Below are 17,479 nucleotides of genomic sequence, written 5' to 3' on the forward strand. Positions count from 1 at the left end.
AAATAAGTACTTAATAATTTCTCATTTGATTTTAACCCTTTATTTGGACCTTGTTTATCAAGACTCTAACATCAAAACGTAACCAGTAACAGATATGAATAAGACATTTTTGTCCAGTACTTCCAGCTTTCTTACACCAAATAGTTTTGAAATACGTATATAGGAAGTAGGTTTTCCTTCATATTTTCATTCTTTTTTTTTTTTTTTTTTTTGGGTACGCGGGCCTCTCACTGTTGTGGCCTCTCCCGAGGCGGAGCGCAGGCTCAGCGGCCATGGCTCATGGGCCCAGCCGCTCCGCAGCATGTGGGATCTTCCCGGACTGGGGCACGAACCCGTGTCCCCTGCATCGGCAGGCGGACTCTCAACCACTGCGCCACCAGGGAAGCCCCATATTTTCATTCTTACCTTGAAATAAAAGATTTCCTTGTTGAGGAAACTAGTATGTCATCAAATCATAATACTTCTTTTTATTTCAAAGTTGGTAACTATCTAGATAGATCTTTTTTAGTGTGTGTGACATGTGACCTCCCTTCCCCATTTTCCCTTCTGCAGGCTGTGTCCCCTTGTTTCTAGTTGGCCGATATAATTATCTGTACGTCTGTGCTTTGAAGTGCTTATACTTCACAAGAGGGTCCCCTGCAGGCCATCATCTAAGAGCCTGTTTGCTCTTAATTTTATATAGTTCTAATACGCTTGGATATCTACTTTTCCAGCAAAAAGTAGTTTGTTGTTAACTTTAAAAATATATAGTAAATTGTAGTAAAATACATATAACAAAGTTTATCATCTTAATTATTTTTACATGTACAGTTCACTAGTATTAAGTACATTCCCAATCTTCTGCCGCCAAACTTCAGAAATCTTTTCCCACCCCTGGCAACTGCCCAGGTCTCTGTCTCTGTGCATTGACTCCTGTAGGCGCCTCAAGTATGTGGAATCAGAGTCTTAGCCCTTCTGTGACTGGCTTACGTCACTTAGCATAATGTCCTCCGGGCGCTTCAGTGTTGTAGTATGTGTCAGAATTTCTTTTTAAGACTGAATAATATTCTATTGTGTGTTGTATACACCACATTTTGTTGTTAATTTTTTTAAGTGTAATATACATAGAGAAAAGTGCACATTTCATAAATATACAGGCTTTTCACAAAATGAACACTGCTTCTGTATTAAGAAATAGAACATTATCAGCCCCACAGAAGGCTTCTCAGGGCTCTTCGAGTCACAGCCCGACCCCCTCTCCAAAGGATAACAACTTTCTTGACTTAAAAGAGCATAGATTAGTTTTTCCCATTTTTGTACTTTATGTAGATGGAATTATGCAATCCATGCTTTTTTGTGTGTCTGGCTTTGTTCAACACTGTGTATGTAGTTGTAGTTCATTTTAATTGCAGGTTAGTATCCCACTGTGTACGTATACCACAATTTATTTCTTTATTATTCTGCTGTTGAGGAATTTGGGTAGTATCCAGTTTGGCGTTATTACTTCAGCCCCCAGCAATGTTTAAAATAGTAATTGAGAAAGATGGTAGGATATCTCATAATTCCTTTTATGAGATAGTCAGGTGCAGCTGCAAGAGGAGACACAAGAGAGGCTCAGGAAAACAAAGTTTATTATACTCACAGGTCCTAGGGACAGGAGGCACAGCCTGTCACACAGGGGCCATATGGAAGAACACCAGGGCGGTCAGGAGGCAGAAGACAGGAGCAAGGAGAGTACTTCAGCCACAGCCTTTACTGGGGTCTCTGCAGCAAAGGGATGACAAGGTCAACAGTTTAGGGTTGACCTGCTTGAATAATTTCGATGGTCTTTGGGCTCTAGGCGTGGTTTCTAGCTAGTTGCCTGGTACCTGGCTCTGAGATGATTAAGGCAGAGGAATGTGACTCCTTGGGGTGCAGGTGCCAGATAGAGGAAGCTTGGCTCTGGATTGGTTAGTTTGTGTATCAAAGGCATGCTAGACGCTTAGCTATCTCTAAGAATTGGCTCGTCCCAGGCGTGGCAATCTCTCGCCAGCCAGAAAGGCTTTTTAAGATGTCAAAACATCATAATATACAGAAAGTTTAAGTTATAAACAGTACAGAGTTTCATACTTCTGTTAATGATGACAGTGAATGTATGAAAAAATCTTCTCTATAGAAAATAAGTGAACATCTAAACAAACTTACAAGAAATAAGAGAAAACAATTTAGTCAGAGGTAGTGAATGAGCATAAAAACCCTCAACCCTTATCACTCCAGCACTACAGTTTATGGCAGTGGATCCCAAACTAAAAGGAATTACCTGTGGAACTTTAAAAATGCACAGGTATTTTTGACAGAATTTCCAGTTTACCCTGGGCATCTGACTGTCAGTATAACAGTAAGGCCTTATCCATAGATCTTTGGGATGAAAAGATTATAATTAAAGACTTCTGTGCCGTACTGGTTTGTCAAACATGTAAAGTTAACAGATAATGCAAGGACTTAAAAAATATAACAGTTACTTTTTCTTCTTGATAAATATCTTCAAAGATACACTCCACATACAGACTAATGATTCAACAATAAGCACTCAAATATTAGACAGACAGTTTGAAAAATCAAATGAGACAATTTAAAATTACTGGATATGTATAAGGTACTTTTGATTTTAAGCGATAGCAACCAGGCCTGACCACTTCTCACTGTTGTGGCCTCTCCCGTTGCGGAGCACAGGCTCCAGACGCACAGGCTCAGCAGCCATGGCTCACAGGCCCAGCTGCTCCACGGCATGTGGGATCTTCCCGGACCGGGGCACGAACCTGTGTCCCCTGCATCGCCAGGCAGACTCTCAACCACTGCGCCACCAGGGAAGCCCAGGCCTGACCACTTTTAAGTGAAACAGGAATGTATTGGAAAGAAAGTGGAGGAAATCACACATTCAAAGGAGATTGGAAACAGCCAAGACAAAAACAAGGATGGTTCTGGGACATTCAGCAGCCTGAGCTCCTTGCATCTTCACCTAGAAGGGCATCTCTTAACATGACTCAGAGCCCACACCTCCTAGGAGATAGAAGTTCCCTCTGAAATCAGCCAGCCATAGTAAGGATCAGATAGAATAGAGCTTTGAGGAAACTCTTCCTTGTGTATCATGGGATTGTTTGCAGAGAAAAAGCAATTTTGAACTAGACTACCACCACAAAAATTGCCTGCTTACTAGCACAATTAAAAGCAGAGTGTCTTCTAATTTTGCTTAGACTGTGTTTTGCATTATAGTATTTGATATGAGATAATGAAATAAGAGCAAATAAATTTAAGAGCATAAAACAGAAGAAAAAACGAGTATTTACATGTTGTAAAATAAGATGATTAGAAATAAGACCTTGAATAACATGTGAATACATGAAGTTCTTTCATTTAAAGACATTCAGATTTTTAAAATCTAGTGCTAGGATATATTAAAAATAGCTGCCATTTATTAAGTGCTTAACATGTGCCAGGAAGTAAAGTTAAATAAAGTGAGTAAAGAGAGAAGTGTGGAAATTTAAATGACATGAGAAGCCACATGGTCAGTAAGCCATAGAACAGAACTCAAACCCAGAGCCAGCTGTACCTGAAGGCTGTTCTCTCCATGACACTGCTTTATATCTTTTATAAGAAACTCCCTTCTACACCAATACAGTGTAAAATTAAAGAATTAACAAAGAAGAAATGTAAACATTGAATAGACAAAATCACAAGTAACAGTATTAGTGTCAAAGTTAACTTCAAGGCAATGGCACTAAAAGGACAAAGATAGATTCGTTTTGATAACAGATATATTCCATCCTAGAGGACCAAAAGTTAATTAACTTGATGCAATAAATTACATAATCAAATTTCTTAAAACTGTTGATTATACAGAGACAGAAATATTGTTATGAGAAACCATTAATCCATGACAGGTCGTTAGTCAAAAAACAAGGAATTTTCTACCTAATAAGTTGTAATACCAGTACCTTCTTAGGTAAGAAGGTAATATGTCACAAAAAATGGCCATAAATTCAGTTGATCAAATTGCTACTCAGCTACAATGAGACTACAAATTACGAAAAGCAAAATTTACTTAGGATAGTAACAGAACTAAAAAATAACTTATTCCTTTCCTCCCAAAGTAAGCTCAAATAGTGGATATTTAGAAACCACTATTTTGTCAAAAAAAGTTTAAATATTAAAAAGAATGAGAATATTACACATTATACATAAGAGGCATGAAGACAGCTGAGATCAAATGTAAACCTACAGGCTTAACACTTTTATTATTAAATGAGAAAAACAAATTAACCATTCAACTCAAATGAGAGGAGGGAAAAAATACATCTCAAGAAACAAGTACAACCAAATGGATTGCAAAAATAGAAAACCCTTGTATTGAATATACAATTTGTAAAGACGGTCTTTGGGCAAAAATAAATACAATAGGAGTAATGGCTCAAAGGATGCATTCAGAAATAGAGATTTCTTAGGTTTTCATAATATTATAAATACATTTAGCATGTCCAAATAAAGTGGACTAAATTCTAGAAAATTGCAAGTGAACAAAATTGATTTAAATAAGGAAGAAAACTTATACAGACCATTGCCTGAAGAAGTGTTCAAAGAGTTAACTCCATCCTATAGGTTTTTCATAAGTGAATTTCAAATATAATTTGTTGCAGAGTATAGATAAAAATGGAGATCACTCAGGGCATCTTATGAAACTAATAAACCTATTTCCCAAAATGGCACAGGCAAAGAAAACTTATAGTACCACCATTCTTCAGCTGTGTTCAGGAAGTTCTTAGCACGGTTGAATAGAAATAAGAAAGATTAATCTTGAAAGGAACACTTTATTTTAATGTTCCCTCATCTACAATGGTTTTGCCCCAGATGCGTTCATGGCTTGATTCTTTTCCTTCCAGTTCTATACTTTAATGTCACACCTTCAGGGACTTCCCTGCTCAGCCTATCTAAAATAGAAACACCCACCTTGGAGGGAAGGGCTTTTTGACAGACAAGTACTGGCACATGTGAGAAAGCATTTTATAGTTAATTTATTTTAAGGTTACATAAAAATTTTAAAGCACCTTGAAGAAAATGGAAGGGCAAATGACAAACTGGGGAAAATTGCATATATAGTAGACAAAGGTGTTATAGTCTTATTATTAAAAGCAACCTTTAAAAATCAAGAAAAAAGACAAAGACTAATAGAAAAATGAGTGGATAACATGAATAAGCAATTTTCAAGAGAATAATAATAGTTACTATTTGAGGGCTTATTATGTCCCACATACATTGTTAAGGTTGTCACTTGAATTATTTCATTTACTGCTGTTCCCCTCATTTTACAGATGAGGAATCTCAACCTCAAAAATGTAAGGCAATTATACTCCAATAAAGATGTTTAAAAAAAAAAATAACTTTGCCAAGTTCAGGACAGTGTATGTATTCATTTGCACAGTGACACAAAAGAGTAGAAAGAAAAATGTTTTTTTCCTGAATTACATAATTGAGATAATTTACTTCTCCATTATCCTCTTCTATATATTTTTCCAGATCTGCCTCAGTGAACAATGTGTCACCTAAAAATTAAGTGACAAAATTTACGAGAACTTCTACTCCGATTTGTTTCCAGAGAGTCTACCCCTGGATACATTGAAATAATCTATATATCTTTCTTAATATGTAGCATAGAGAAATAAACACACTGTAATTTGAGCTTTTGTCCCTTTACATGAACTAATTTTTAATTTAATTTTATTTTTAAGCTACACTTTTTTTTTTTTAATATTTATGTATTTATTTAGGCTGTGCCATGTTTTAGTTGCAGCACACAGGGTCTTTGTTGCGGCATGAGAACTTGTAGTTGCGGCATGCATGTGGGATCTAGTTCCCTGACCAGGGATTGCACCCCGGCCCCCTGTATTGGGAGCGTGGATTCTTACCCACTGGACCACCAGGGAAGTCCCTAATTTTTTATTTTAAAGTATTTTGCTGTTTTCACAGTAAAGCATCATTAGTTTTTTTCCTAGATAATGAAGATTTTCAGACAACATATAATGTTAGAGCTCTAAAATCATTTATAAACAGAATTAAATATGAATTTTTAGCTTTTCTCTTTGGCAAAATGTTATTAAATGACTTAGAAAAGACTTTTATAGACACTATGGTAAATAGAAATTACATTTCATGTACAAAAAATTGGGAATTGCTAAGGCATATTAAATTAAGTTGCTTCTGTCTACCTTATGCATAAAATATGAACTTAATATTAGTGCTCCATTTAATGGGAAGTATTTAATAATCCATCTTTCAGTTTATAAATAACAAGTTGACTTAATATTCTGTTAAAGCTTTTGAACATACTTTTTCTTGAGTATTTAAAAGGTAAAAGAACCTCATAACTAACTTATTATGTTAAGAAGTAGGGTTTCAACCGTTAGCGACTTGAAATTTTTGTGTATCGTCTTCTGAATTAGGCAGCATCCCTGACATATGGATCTGAACATAATTTTGTAACTCATTCACATACAAAATAAATATAATTTTATGCATATAGAAAACCTAACTTTAACATGAAATTAGAAATACTATCAAACCAGAAAACCAGACATTTTTAGTTACCTTTGAGTTCCCAATAAATCATAAAGAATTAAGAAACATAAGGACCTTGTCATCACTCAGTTACACATATGGAATTCATATTTAAATATATGAATATTCTCATAAGTGTTCACAGGTGTGTGTTTGTTCACTCGTTCCCAGAATGCTTGATAGTTTTTTAAAAATACTGTTATTGACCCTTAAAGTATAGAATATCTCATATCTCGTGTACCCTGACTCAAATAATTTCTTCCACAGTTTTATATGTAAACCCACTGTATATATTTATTAAGCAATTGGGTGTTTTTATGCCCGTTCCCATGAATATTGATAATCTTTGTGTGACTAGAGTCTCAAAGGGTCAGATAGTAAATATTTTAGGCTCTGTGATCCAGGAGGCAAAATTGAGGGTGTTATGAACATATTTATATAACCATTTAGAATGTAATCATTTAAAACTGTATAAACCATTCTTGGCCCATGGACTACATAGTTTGCTGACCCCTGGACTAAAGTATAGTCAATGTATTTAATTTTTGGTGTCTAATAAATTATACAAACAGGCAATAAATAGTTTCAAACTTGACCAATGTAATATGTTTTTAAACAAAGTAATGCAAGTTAAGCTTTCTGAAAATTAAGTATCCAAGAGTGTTTTTGAAAGCTGTGTTTAAGGTAATGATCATGTCTTTTGGAAGCAGTGATTTTCTTTTTTTTCTTTCACATCTTTATTGGAATATAAATGCTTTACAGTGTTGTTACAATGTTAGTTTTTGCTATACAACAAAGTGAATCAGCTATATGTATACATATATCCCCATATACCCTCCCTCTTGAGCCTCCCTCCCACCCTCCCTATCCCATCCCTCTAGATAGTCACAAAGCATCAAGTTTTTTTTTGTTTTTTTTTTTTAATTTATTTATTTATTTTTGGCTGCATTGTGTCCCTGTTGCTGCGCACGGGCTCTCTCCAGCTGTGGCTCATGGGCTGTAGGCACGCGGGCTTCAGTAGTTGTGGTGCACGGGCTTCGCTGCTCCGCAGCATGTGGGATCCTCCCGGACCGGGGCACAAACCCGTGTCCCGTGCATTGGCAGGCGGACTCCCAACCACTGTGCCACCAGGGAAGCCCAAGCATCAAGTTTATCTCCTTGTGCTATGTAGCAGCTTCCTACTAGCCATCCATTTTACATTTGGTAGTGTATATATGTCAGCTACTCTCTCACTTCATCCCAGCTTCCCCTCCCCTTCCCCCACCCCCGTGCCCTCAAGTACGTTCTCTACGTCTGCATCTTTATTCCTGCCCTGCCACTAGGTTCATCAGTACCGGGAAGCAGGGATTTTCTAATAATGCTATATTTAGTGCATTCTTCCTCTTCTCACAAATTTCTGTGGAGTTAGATTGAATACTGAGTATCAAACAGGATGTAAACACTGACTGAGAGAGTGATTTAATTCAGAGTGCTTTTATATAGAAAACTCTTTCCTGACACAGAAATTTATTGAAGTCAAGCAGCTGAAGAAAATTAATATTTAACAAGCACCAGTCTTGTGCTGGGCTCTAAACTGTGCTTTTTTATTTTATTTGTTTACACTGAACGTTAAAAGTAGTTCCCACGTTACTATAACAACACTCAGTGTTGCTGATTCTTCTTTCCTAAAACACTGCTTTGATATGATATCAGTACTTTTAATCGAATGTCTTTGGTTTCTTTGCAGATCTTCTTCAGCAGTACCGCACTGCTGTGTGCAGGTTGGGCAGTGTGAACAAGGACCTTAACGGGCAGTTGGAATACCTTCACACTCCAGATATGAAGAAGAAAAAACAGGAACTTGATGAACAAGAGAAGAATCTCAAACTGATAGAGCAAAAACTAGGTATTGTATTTTTTTTAACATCTTTCTCTGCATGAAGATAGTGTTCATGATTAGAGAGAGTTCAGCTACAAGAAGAATGTATGCGAATGATCCAGAATTTAAATTACAGACACTCTTGACCTCCAAGTGAACTGACAAATGTTTGTAAGCTGTTCGGTCAGCAAGAGTAGTAAGAAGCATTCTCAGTATTATTTATTAATTACTCTTCTATAAATTAAGACATTCACTTTTATTGCTTATAGTAATTCCGGTCTTTTAAAGGTTTGTTTTCTAAATTTTCTGTCTTTACAGGTATGACTCCCACACGTAAGTGTAATGACTCACCGCGTCATCCAATGACAGACTGTCCAGTTCCTCCTAAGAGAATGAGAAGAGAAGTTACAAGACAAAATAGGTGAGTCTACTATGACCCGAAAGTTATGATTGCTTACTTTGTCAAGGTTTTGGCTCTTTATACTTTAAATATAGCATGAGGGTATTTTACCCACCTTGAACCAGAATTAATTTTTTTCTTTTTAACTGAACTGAATGATGATGGGTAATGAAGATAAGATGTAATCATTATTTTCTCCTAGGATGCTCCAGTTTTCTAGATGATTTTTGCAAATTATTTGGAAACTTTCTAATACACTGTATTCTGCTTCATAGGATCAGCAACTTAAGTATAGAATATAGAATATGCAGAATCATTTGTACATTACTCATGTAGAAGTTGCTTATGATATGTGGTTTGGAAAATCAGATACCACTTACATAGCTCACCAAGAAGCCAACAAAGCCATCTGCATCCTAACTCAGTGAAGAAAATTGTCTGTTTCAGTATAGATGCTAGTAAGGCCATCCCACAGAAAGATAACCATAGTACTAGGATTTATTATACATTATTTCAAAAGGTTCAAATATAGACTCTGCCTGAATAAGTTTCTCGTATTGACCTTTGAGGAGTTCCTTTGAGACCGTGGTATTTAGAATTGGTATTCTATGCCCTATTCATCTACATATTCTACATTTATTCAGTAACCATTTGATTATTTTGTGCTGTATGTTGCTGAGTAAATAAAAGTGACATGGTTCTTGCCCCCTTGGGAGGTCTGCAATCCTGTGCAGAAGAAGGACAATTCAAAAAAGTAAACCTTTTTCTATATGTAAAAATATAGAATAATGTTAAGTTTTACAAAAGAACAAAGGATAGGGGACTTCCCTGGTGGCGCAGTGGTTAAGAATCCTCCTGCCAGTGCAGGGGACACGGGTTCAAGCCCTGGTCCGGGAAGATCCCACATGCAGCGGAGCAGCTAGGCCTGTGCGCCACAGCTACTGAGCCTGCATGCCACAACTACTGAAGCCCACATGCCTAGAGCCTGTGCTCCGCAACAAGAGAAGCAGCCTCAATGAGAAGCCCGCACATCACAACGAAGAGTAGCCCCTGCTCATCGCAATGAGAGAAAGCCCACGCACAGCAACAAAGACCCCAACACAGCCAAAAATAAATTTAAAAAAAAAGAACAAAGGATGAAGTGATGTGGAATAATGGGAAAACGATGTTGGTTGTTGGGAAAGATGCATTTTAACAGAGAACTGAAGGATGAGAAGCCAGCCATGTAGGGATTAGTTTCAGTCAGAGGGAGAATAGGTATGAAAGCTCTGAGAAAATAACAAGCCTGGCATATTTGAGGAACTGAGAAGATGCTTGTGAGTCTAAAATATAGTGGATAAGAGGGAGAAAGTCCCAAGACGTGGTTGGAGAGGTAGACTGAAGCCATAGTATGCCCCTCCCCAAAATAATATCTTGCAAAAAAATTGTGAGATAATGACACCAACTCATTGATATATTCATATAGAAAAAACATGTTCATTCTTTCTTATGTGAACTTTCAGGGTAACCAAATAATTGGAGAAAGTTTTTTATAGAAGGTCTTCTTTATAAAGTTCTTTATATAAGAATAAAGTATAAGAAGCATGATAAAATTAAAACATCACATTTTGGCCACTCCTAATAAAATAATAGATTTAGGAAATAATAATCAATGGTTACCCAAATTATTAGGTAAAAAGTTGAGGGGGAAACTTAATAATAATGGCCCCCCTGCTGTAGGAGGGGCCCCAATAAAGCCTTGCCTGAAAAAAAATAATAGTAATGCTAATAATGGAAAGATCAGATGGACATTCCTGAACCCACTGATTATAAAGCAGGATATTTGCTATTATGTGATTCAGTAGAGAAATAACCTGAATCTAATGAAGCTTCCAGTCAGCCTTTCTCAGCTGAGGTTCTGTGCAGGAAATAAGCACTGCAGAAAACTGGGTGACTTTTCCCCAGGATAGTTCATCTAACATTCTAGATGCCCAGGCAGGAGGTTAATTCATTGCATACAATAGATACCTTAAGGTATCAAAGCTTAAATCTCTCACGAATTTGAGAAGTGCCTTCAGTTTAACTCCAGGTGTACAGGAAATAAGGGAAATTTAGGAACAAGTTAAATGATGCCACCAGGAAGCAGTTAGCCAAATCTAGAATGTCAAGAATATAACATTGTACAGGACAAATGACTGGTTTTGTTAATAAATTAATGACATAAAAGAAGCATAGGGAGAAGGATGAACTGTTTGTTATAGAATAAAAGTAACTGAAAGGTATAACAATCAAATGCAAATTGTAGACCTTGTTTGGATATGGATTTGAATCTTTAAAATGCAATTTTGAAAAAATTTGGAGAAATTTTTAAATCACCTGGATATTAGATATATTAAGGAATTGTGAATTTTGTGTATAACAGCATCATAGAGTTTATAATAAGATAAATATACAGTTAGAAATGTGTACTGAGGTATTTACCAGTTGAATAACATGATGTCTGGGATATACTCTAAAACACTACAGGATGAAAAAGCGACAGCATATCAAAATAAGAGTGGGCAAAATGTTATATTATTTCTTCTGCTTTTCTGTAGGTTTGCCATAATTTTTCAAGAAGTGTTTTATGGGGTTTCCCTGGTGGCACAGTGGTTGAGAGTCCACCTGCCGATGCAGGGGACACGGGCTCATGCCCTGGTCCGGGAAGATCCCACATGCCGCGGAGCGGCTGGGCCTGTGAGCCATGGCCGCTGAACCTGTGCGTCCGGAGCCTGTGCTCCGCAGCAGGAGAGGCCACAGCAGTGAGAGGCCCGTGTACCTCAAAAACAAACAAACAAACAAAAAAAAGAAGTGTTTTATGGAAGATGGGAAACATTTTTCCAGTTTTTTAAAAGACCAAGTGAGGAAATTCCTGTCAAGCAGTTTTAAAGTACATATTCTTGAGGCTACCCTGCAGCCTCAGCACTGAGTTAGCCTAGGACCTTACAGTTCTACAGAACTACAAATGATGTCATTAATTTGGATCTTATTTATTAAGATTTTGTAGCAATTCAGAGGTGGTATGGGCTAAAGTTTCTTTTAGTTTATATTTAAGTTGTTAGTAATAGTATCATTTTCATTAAAGTAATACATGTATATTAATGAATTGGTGTATAGATTTACTGTAAAATGTGAACCACACATGTAATTTAAAATTTTCTAGGAGCCATTTTAAAAGAAACAGCGAGATTAATTTTAATAGTATATTTTATTGAACACAGTGTACAAAATACTATCATTGCAACATACTGCAAATAGTAAATTATGAATGAGATATTTTAAATTCTTTTTTTCATACAAAGTCTTCAAAATTCAGAAGACAGCACATCTCTATTAGGACTAGCTACATTGCAAGTGCTCTGGAGCCACACGAGGCTAGTGGCTCCCAGATTGGACAGCACAGGTATTGAAAGAGCTTATGATGATGAAATCTTGCTCCTGTGTATCCTTACCCCGTCCCATTTCCCAGAGGCAACCTTTGTTTTTACTGTTTTGGTTATTCTGTTGTTGCCTCCATTTTTTGTATACATTATGTTGGTCTTGTTTTATCAGCTTTCAGACAGCACAGCCCACCCAACACCTTGGTGTGGAGGTCTGTCTTGCCTGGCCCACCTCATGACTTTTGGACTAAATTGTCCTGAATTATTTTAGAACTTACCCTTTCTCGTGATTATTTAGTTATATTCTCTCCTGTAACCATCAACCCAGTCCTCTATGCTTTTTTTCAAAGGTAGAAGGTGATAAACAACATATATTATTATGGCTATGTAAATATATAGTGTAGGCAAAGTGTGTGCTAGGATTACATTTCCCTCTCTGTAAGGTTCTAACGTCATGACACTTACTTAGGCCGTCAGTCAGTGTTCCAAGCATGAAAGTCAAATAAATCTTCTATATTGTATCAGTTCTTAAAATTATGTTAAATTTTAATCCAGTTCTTATTTAGACTGTTTCTTGGATGTTGTTAACTTCTGTGGAGTTTCTAATTTTCTTTTTTCCTTCAGTATGTAACTTGATCATGTATTCTTCCACCTGCTTTAGTAACTAGTAACCATGTAGGCCTTCTGGGTCCTCCTTGGCTGCTCTCTTGAGTTGAATCCATTGTTTCTTGGATTCCTTGTCTTTCTTTTTTGTTTGTTTGTTTTTGTTTTTGTTTTTTTGCGGTCGCGGGCCTCTCACCGTTATGGCCTCTCCCGTTGCGGAGCACAGGCTCCGGACACGCAGGCTCAGCAGCCATGGCTCACAGGCCCAGCCGCTCCGCGGCATGTGGGATCTTCCGGGACTGGGGCACGAACCCGGGTCCCCTGCATCGGCAGGTGGACTCTCAACCACTGCGCCACCAGGGAAGCCCTCATTGTCTTTCTTTCTCTCATAACTTCCTTATGAAAAGTGTGTAGAAAGAAACTGGAGCCCTTGCATGTCTGAAATGGTCTTCCTTCTGCCTTCACATTTGATTGAGGTTTTCTGGGAATTACAGGATAGAAACAAGGCTGGAATATACTAAAGGAGAAGGTACTGGGAGTAGTCGAGAGACAGAGGGACACAATGCCTGGTGGAACCCTAGACTCAGTCAGAGAAGTCCAGCCCAAAACAGGAAGGATGAGAGCAGAATGGAAAAGGAGAGGAAACCTAGCCTAGAACATGCCAAATTTTCAACCCCAAACTTTGAGAGCTTTGTTCCCTTGTTCCAGGTATTAAAGCTCCCACCAGGAAGTTAGATAATGATGGTAATTAGTTAGTTAAATGTTGGTATATTGGCTTCTGGTGTACTTGGTGGCACCCTAGAGGCTTGTCTATTGCCAGCATCTAGGGACTAGCAACCTACTAGTTGGCTCTCCAGCCACACCCTTAAAGCAAAGCCTGTTTGTCCACGCCCCTGCTCCCACTATCCCATAAAATTCCCACTCAGAGAGGAGCCATAATGGGGAAACAGTTCTATTTTTATAACAGCAGAAGAAATCCAGGCCAGCAGCACAGTCCTCTTTCTTAAATGTAATCGTACAACCCAAGAGACATCACACATATGAGGGGAGTCAACAACATGTGAGGGGAGATCCAAGATAAATCGCAAAACCACCCCTGGAAGATAATTCAACCGAACTCTTTTAAAAACTGTACATAAGTCCTGATTAGATTGCCGAAGGAGTTATATTCATGAAACTAAGGGGGTATTAGGAGAAAAAAACAGCCAGGACAAGATTACAGATACTGTTGCTGAAATTTAAAAATTCAAAGAACTAAGTGTGGGGGAAGCCAGGCGAGGAGGGGGAAAAAAAAATTCAAAGGACTAAAGTAAAGGAAACTTCACAGAAAAATAGGGAAAATATGTGAAGAGAAAGGAGAGGAGATGTAGAGAACCAACTGAGACTATCAGGAATCCTAGAAAGAAGAAAATGGAGAAGAAAAATCATGTGGAAGAGAATTCCCAGGGATGAAAGGGTCCATTGAACGCCCAGCACAATGACTGACAAAAGATATACCAAGATAATTCATAGCAAAACTGTAGACTATCAAGAAAAGGAGGAGGAGTGTAAATGTTTTCATAGAGTGAGAGAGACCATATTGTCAGTACAGCTTCTGGCACACAGAAAACAAATGTCTAGCTTTGTGGTGGCAGGTGAGAAGATTTAGGTTGCAAATTTGGTGAATTCTAGCCTATGGCTTCCCTTTTGCATCCTGCTTACCTTTGGGAAATTTAAAATCACTTTAAATTTCAGTTTAAAATTTAAGTCACTGTTTAATTAGTAATTTCCTCATCCCCAGCCTCTGCCCCAGTCTCTGCCTGTTCTCCATAAATCACACCATATCAAAAATGTTACAGCACTTGAAATTAAAGTATCTTTAACAGTACTGAAATAGTGATATATTTCATCCATACAATTGGAAACAAATTCAGTAGTAGGAAATAATAACATAATGTGTGTGTGTTTATGTTATTATTTATATTAGTATGTGGCTATTACCTATTTATATATTTATTGGTAGCTTTTATAGGGATTATATACCATATTTCATCAACTGTAGGATGTCAGTAATTATTAGAAACACCATTTTTCATGAAACATTAAAACACTGCAGGTTAACTCATGACATTATAAGGTAGATTTCAGAGATGTTAAATGTGGAAAAATGTGGATTTTAGAATCAACAAAATATACTTAGCAATATATACTATGCAATAGACTCATTTTCTTCAGTAGAGGCTTCAGTTTTTGTTTTTGTTTTTTTGCGGTACGCAGGCCTCTCACGTTGCGGAGCACAGGCTCCGGACGCGCAGGCTCAGCGGCCACGGCTCACGGGCCCAGCCGCTCCGCGGCCCGGACCGGGGCACGAACCCGTGTCCCCTGCATCGGCAGGCGGACTCTCAACCACTGCGCCACCAGGGAAGACCTGATTTTCTACTAATAAAGATTACAAAATAGCTCTTTATCAAAATTGTGTGTCTTCTATTTGGAGATGGCAGTTCAGGGAACTATTATTAAAAAATAATAGGGTTTCCCTGGTGGCGCAGTGGTTGAGAGTCCGCCTGCCGATGCAGGGGACACGGGTTCGTGCCCCGGTCCGGGAAGATCCCACATGCCGCGGAGCGGCTGGGCCCGTGAGCCGTGGCCACTGAGCCTGCGCGTCCGGAGCCTGTGCTCCGCAATGGGAGAGGCCAGAACACTGAAAGGTCCACGTACTGCAAAAAATAAATAAATAAATTAAAAGTATATCTGAATAAGGAAATATCTGCATAAATATATACTAAAATGTTCATTCTGTTCATCTCTACCTGAATGGAATTGTGGGTATTTTTAAGTGTTTTTCCTTTTGCTTGTCTTTGTGACTTTAATGAGCATTGTAATTCTTGTTAATTTTTTAAATGGTCATTTCATTTTAGGAAAGGGGAAAATAGGCAAAAATCTGCAGAATTTTGGTCTGGGATACACCATTCCAGAGAACTGTGCTACAAATTACTTATCCCTTCCTCTGTATATATTAATTACTGTTTTTATGTTAAGCTTTTGTTTGCTGCATACATGTGAAAGAAGTGGTTATATACAAGGATTTAATTGTCTGTTTATACCAAGAATTATTATAATTAGTAGAACATAGTTCCACTGGATATTTAACGATCCAGGTCTGATGAGGGAGTTACAGGAAAGGAAAACTTTGGTACATAAAATTTACTGTGTTTTTTTTTTCCATTTTGATCAGGATTATAACCAAAACAGATGTGTGAGAGGTGACAGAAGAGGGGGCCATTGGTCTCACTAAGAATGCCCTGCCTTCTGCAGCTCTGTTTCAGAAGACCAAGAGGGTGACTTACAGACGAATACTTCTGGGGATGATAACAAGTATCTAGACATGTATTTCCATGTCTAGCCAGATGGCGCTGGTAACAACCATTCAGTTTTGTGAATCTCATGGAACAATATGGGTTTACTGGAATTCTTCCAGTCATCATGCCCTTTGGTTGTCATTATCTTGCAGGTGTGTCAGAGATACGCAGCTATGGTAGTGACTGCAAAACTGACACATAGCATTTATTAATCCTGAAGAAAAGTGTATGTACTATTTTTCAGTATGTTTATCATGAATATGCTACAACTATTTCTTGAAAGCAAACCTTTTTATTACTTTTGTGTGAATTTATTTAACATAACTGTTATGTCTGTTGCGTTTAAGGAAAATTCTAGAGGTTAGGTATTTAATTGTAAATATGCAAGGAAACTTTTAAGAATTCAGAATAAACGTAGACAAGCACATGTATCTGGGAATTCAGATGTTAAGATATATGGAAAAACATTAAAGTGATGGGTGGACTTGTGACAGCAGTAGCATTTTAAATTTCTAAAGACTTATCCTGTATATATATGTGTATATATATATAATATGCAGCAGCAGCAGCAATTTTATAAGTATTGTTTGACTTTATTAATACTAGATTATATAGTCTCAGCCTTAATTCTATGTTTACGTTATTTTGTAATTTTTTATTACTATTTTTAAGGGGTTAAAGAAGTTGTACACTCCCTCATTAAGGGAATAAGGGTCTACTAGAAAGTTGCTGCAAAAACATTTGAATTGTGTCTTAATTCATGCTAATGTATGTCAATATATGTCTTTGTGTCAGTCCAGGACTATTGGATTGTGAAGTTATTTTATAAGGAAATACTTTTGGTACAGTTTTGTGGCCCAGGAAATGTGTGTTTTTTAATCCTTTCTGACTATACAGTGAGGTTAATAAAGAAGATTGTTCTTCCCTGTTGAATAGGTGTGTTTTCCTTTTTTAAAATTTAAAGCTCCATAAAAGTTACCTTGGTAAAATATGATATTTAACCTCTCTTTATAATTGGAAGTCATTTAACTGTTTTGTTGAAGAAACAAAATGGCAGTAATAAGAATTAACTAAAACAAAGATTGGATTCCTTGTAAGTAAAACTACTACTTATTAACTGTTAAATATTAGTGCCAGAAAGGTAAGTTTCACCTTCTGAGTTTTTTAACTTCTTGAGGTTATGACTTGGTTACTTACAGTCATTATGAAATGGGTAGGATTAATATTTTTAGTATGTAACTTTCACATAATACTTTTTAGTAAAAAAATTTTAATTTCTATCATTTTTCTACTGTCATAATGTCTTTTCAGTTAT

At 37.1% G+C, this 17,479-nt stretch overlaps 1 protein-coding gene across 1 annotated transcript in view; it reads left to right on the forward strand.

The window, feature by feature from the left end:
* SMCHD1 (structural maintenance of chromosomes flexible hinge domain containing 1) overlaps positions 1-17,097 on the forward strand; it is a 133,499-nt gene extending 116,402 nt beyond the window's left edge. Inside the window, exons 46-48 of the mRNA XM_024758934.1 lie at positions 8,294-8,452; positions 8,744-8,846; positions 16,041-17,097. Of these exons, the coding sequence (XP_024614702.1) occupies positions 8,294-8,452; positions 8,744-8,846; positions 16,041-16,065 (287 nt within the window). The 3' untranslated portion in view covers positions 16,066-17,097. The remainder of the gene's footprint in view (positions 1-8,293; positions 8,453-8,743; positions 8,847-16,040) is intronic.
* The last annotated feature ends 382 nt before the right edge of the window (positions 17,098-17,479 follow it).

This window comes from Neophocaena asiaeorientalis, unplaced genomic scaffold (assembly GCF_003031525.2).
Source record: "Neophocaena asiaeorientalis asiaeorientalis breed wild unplaced genomic scaffold, Neophocaena_asiaeorientalis_V1.1 scaffold669, whole genome shotgun sequence".
Taxonomy (NCBI): domain Eukaryota; kingdom Metazoa; phylum Chordata; class Mammalia; order Artiodactyla; family Phocoenidae; genus Neophocaena; species Neophocaena asiaeorientalis.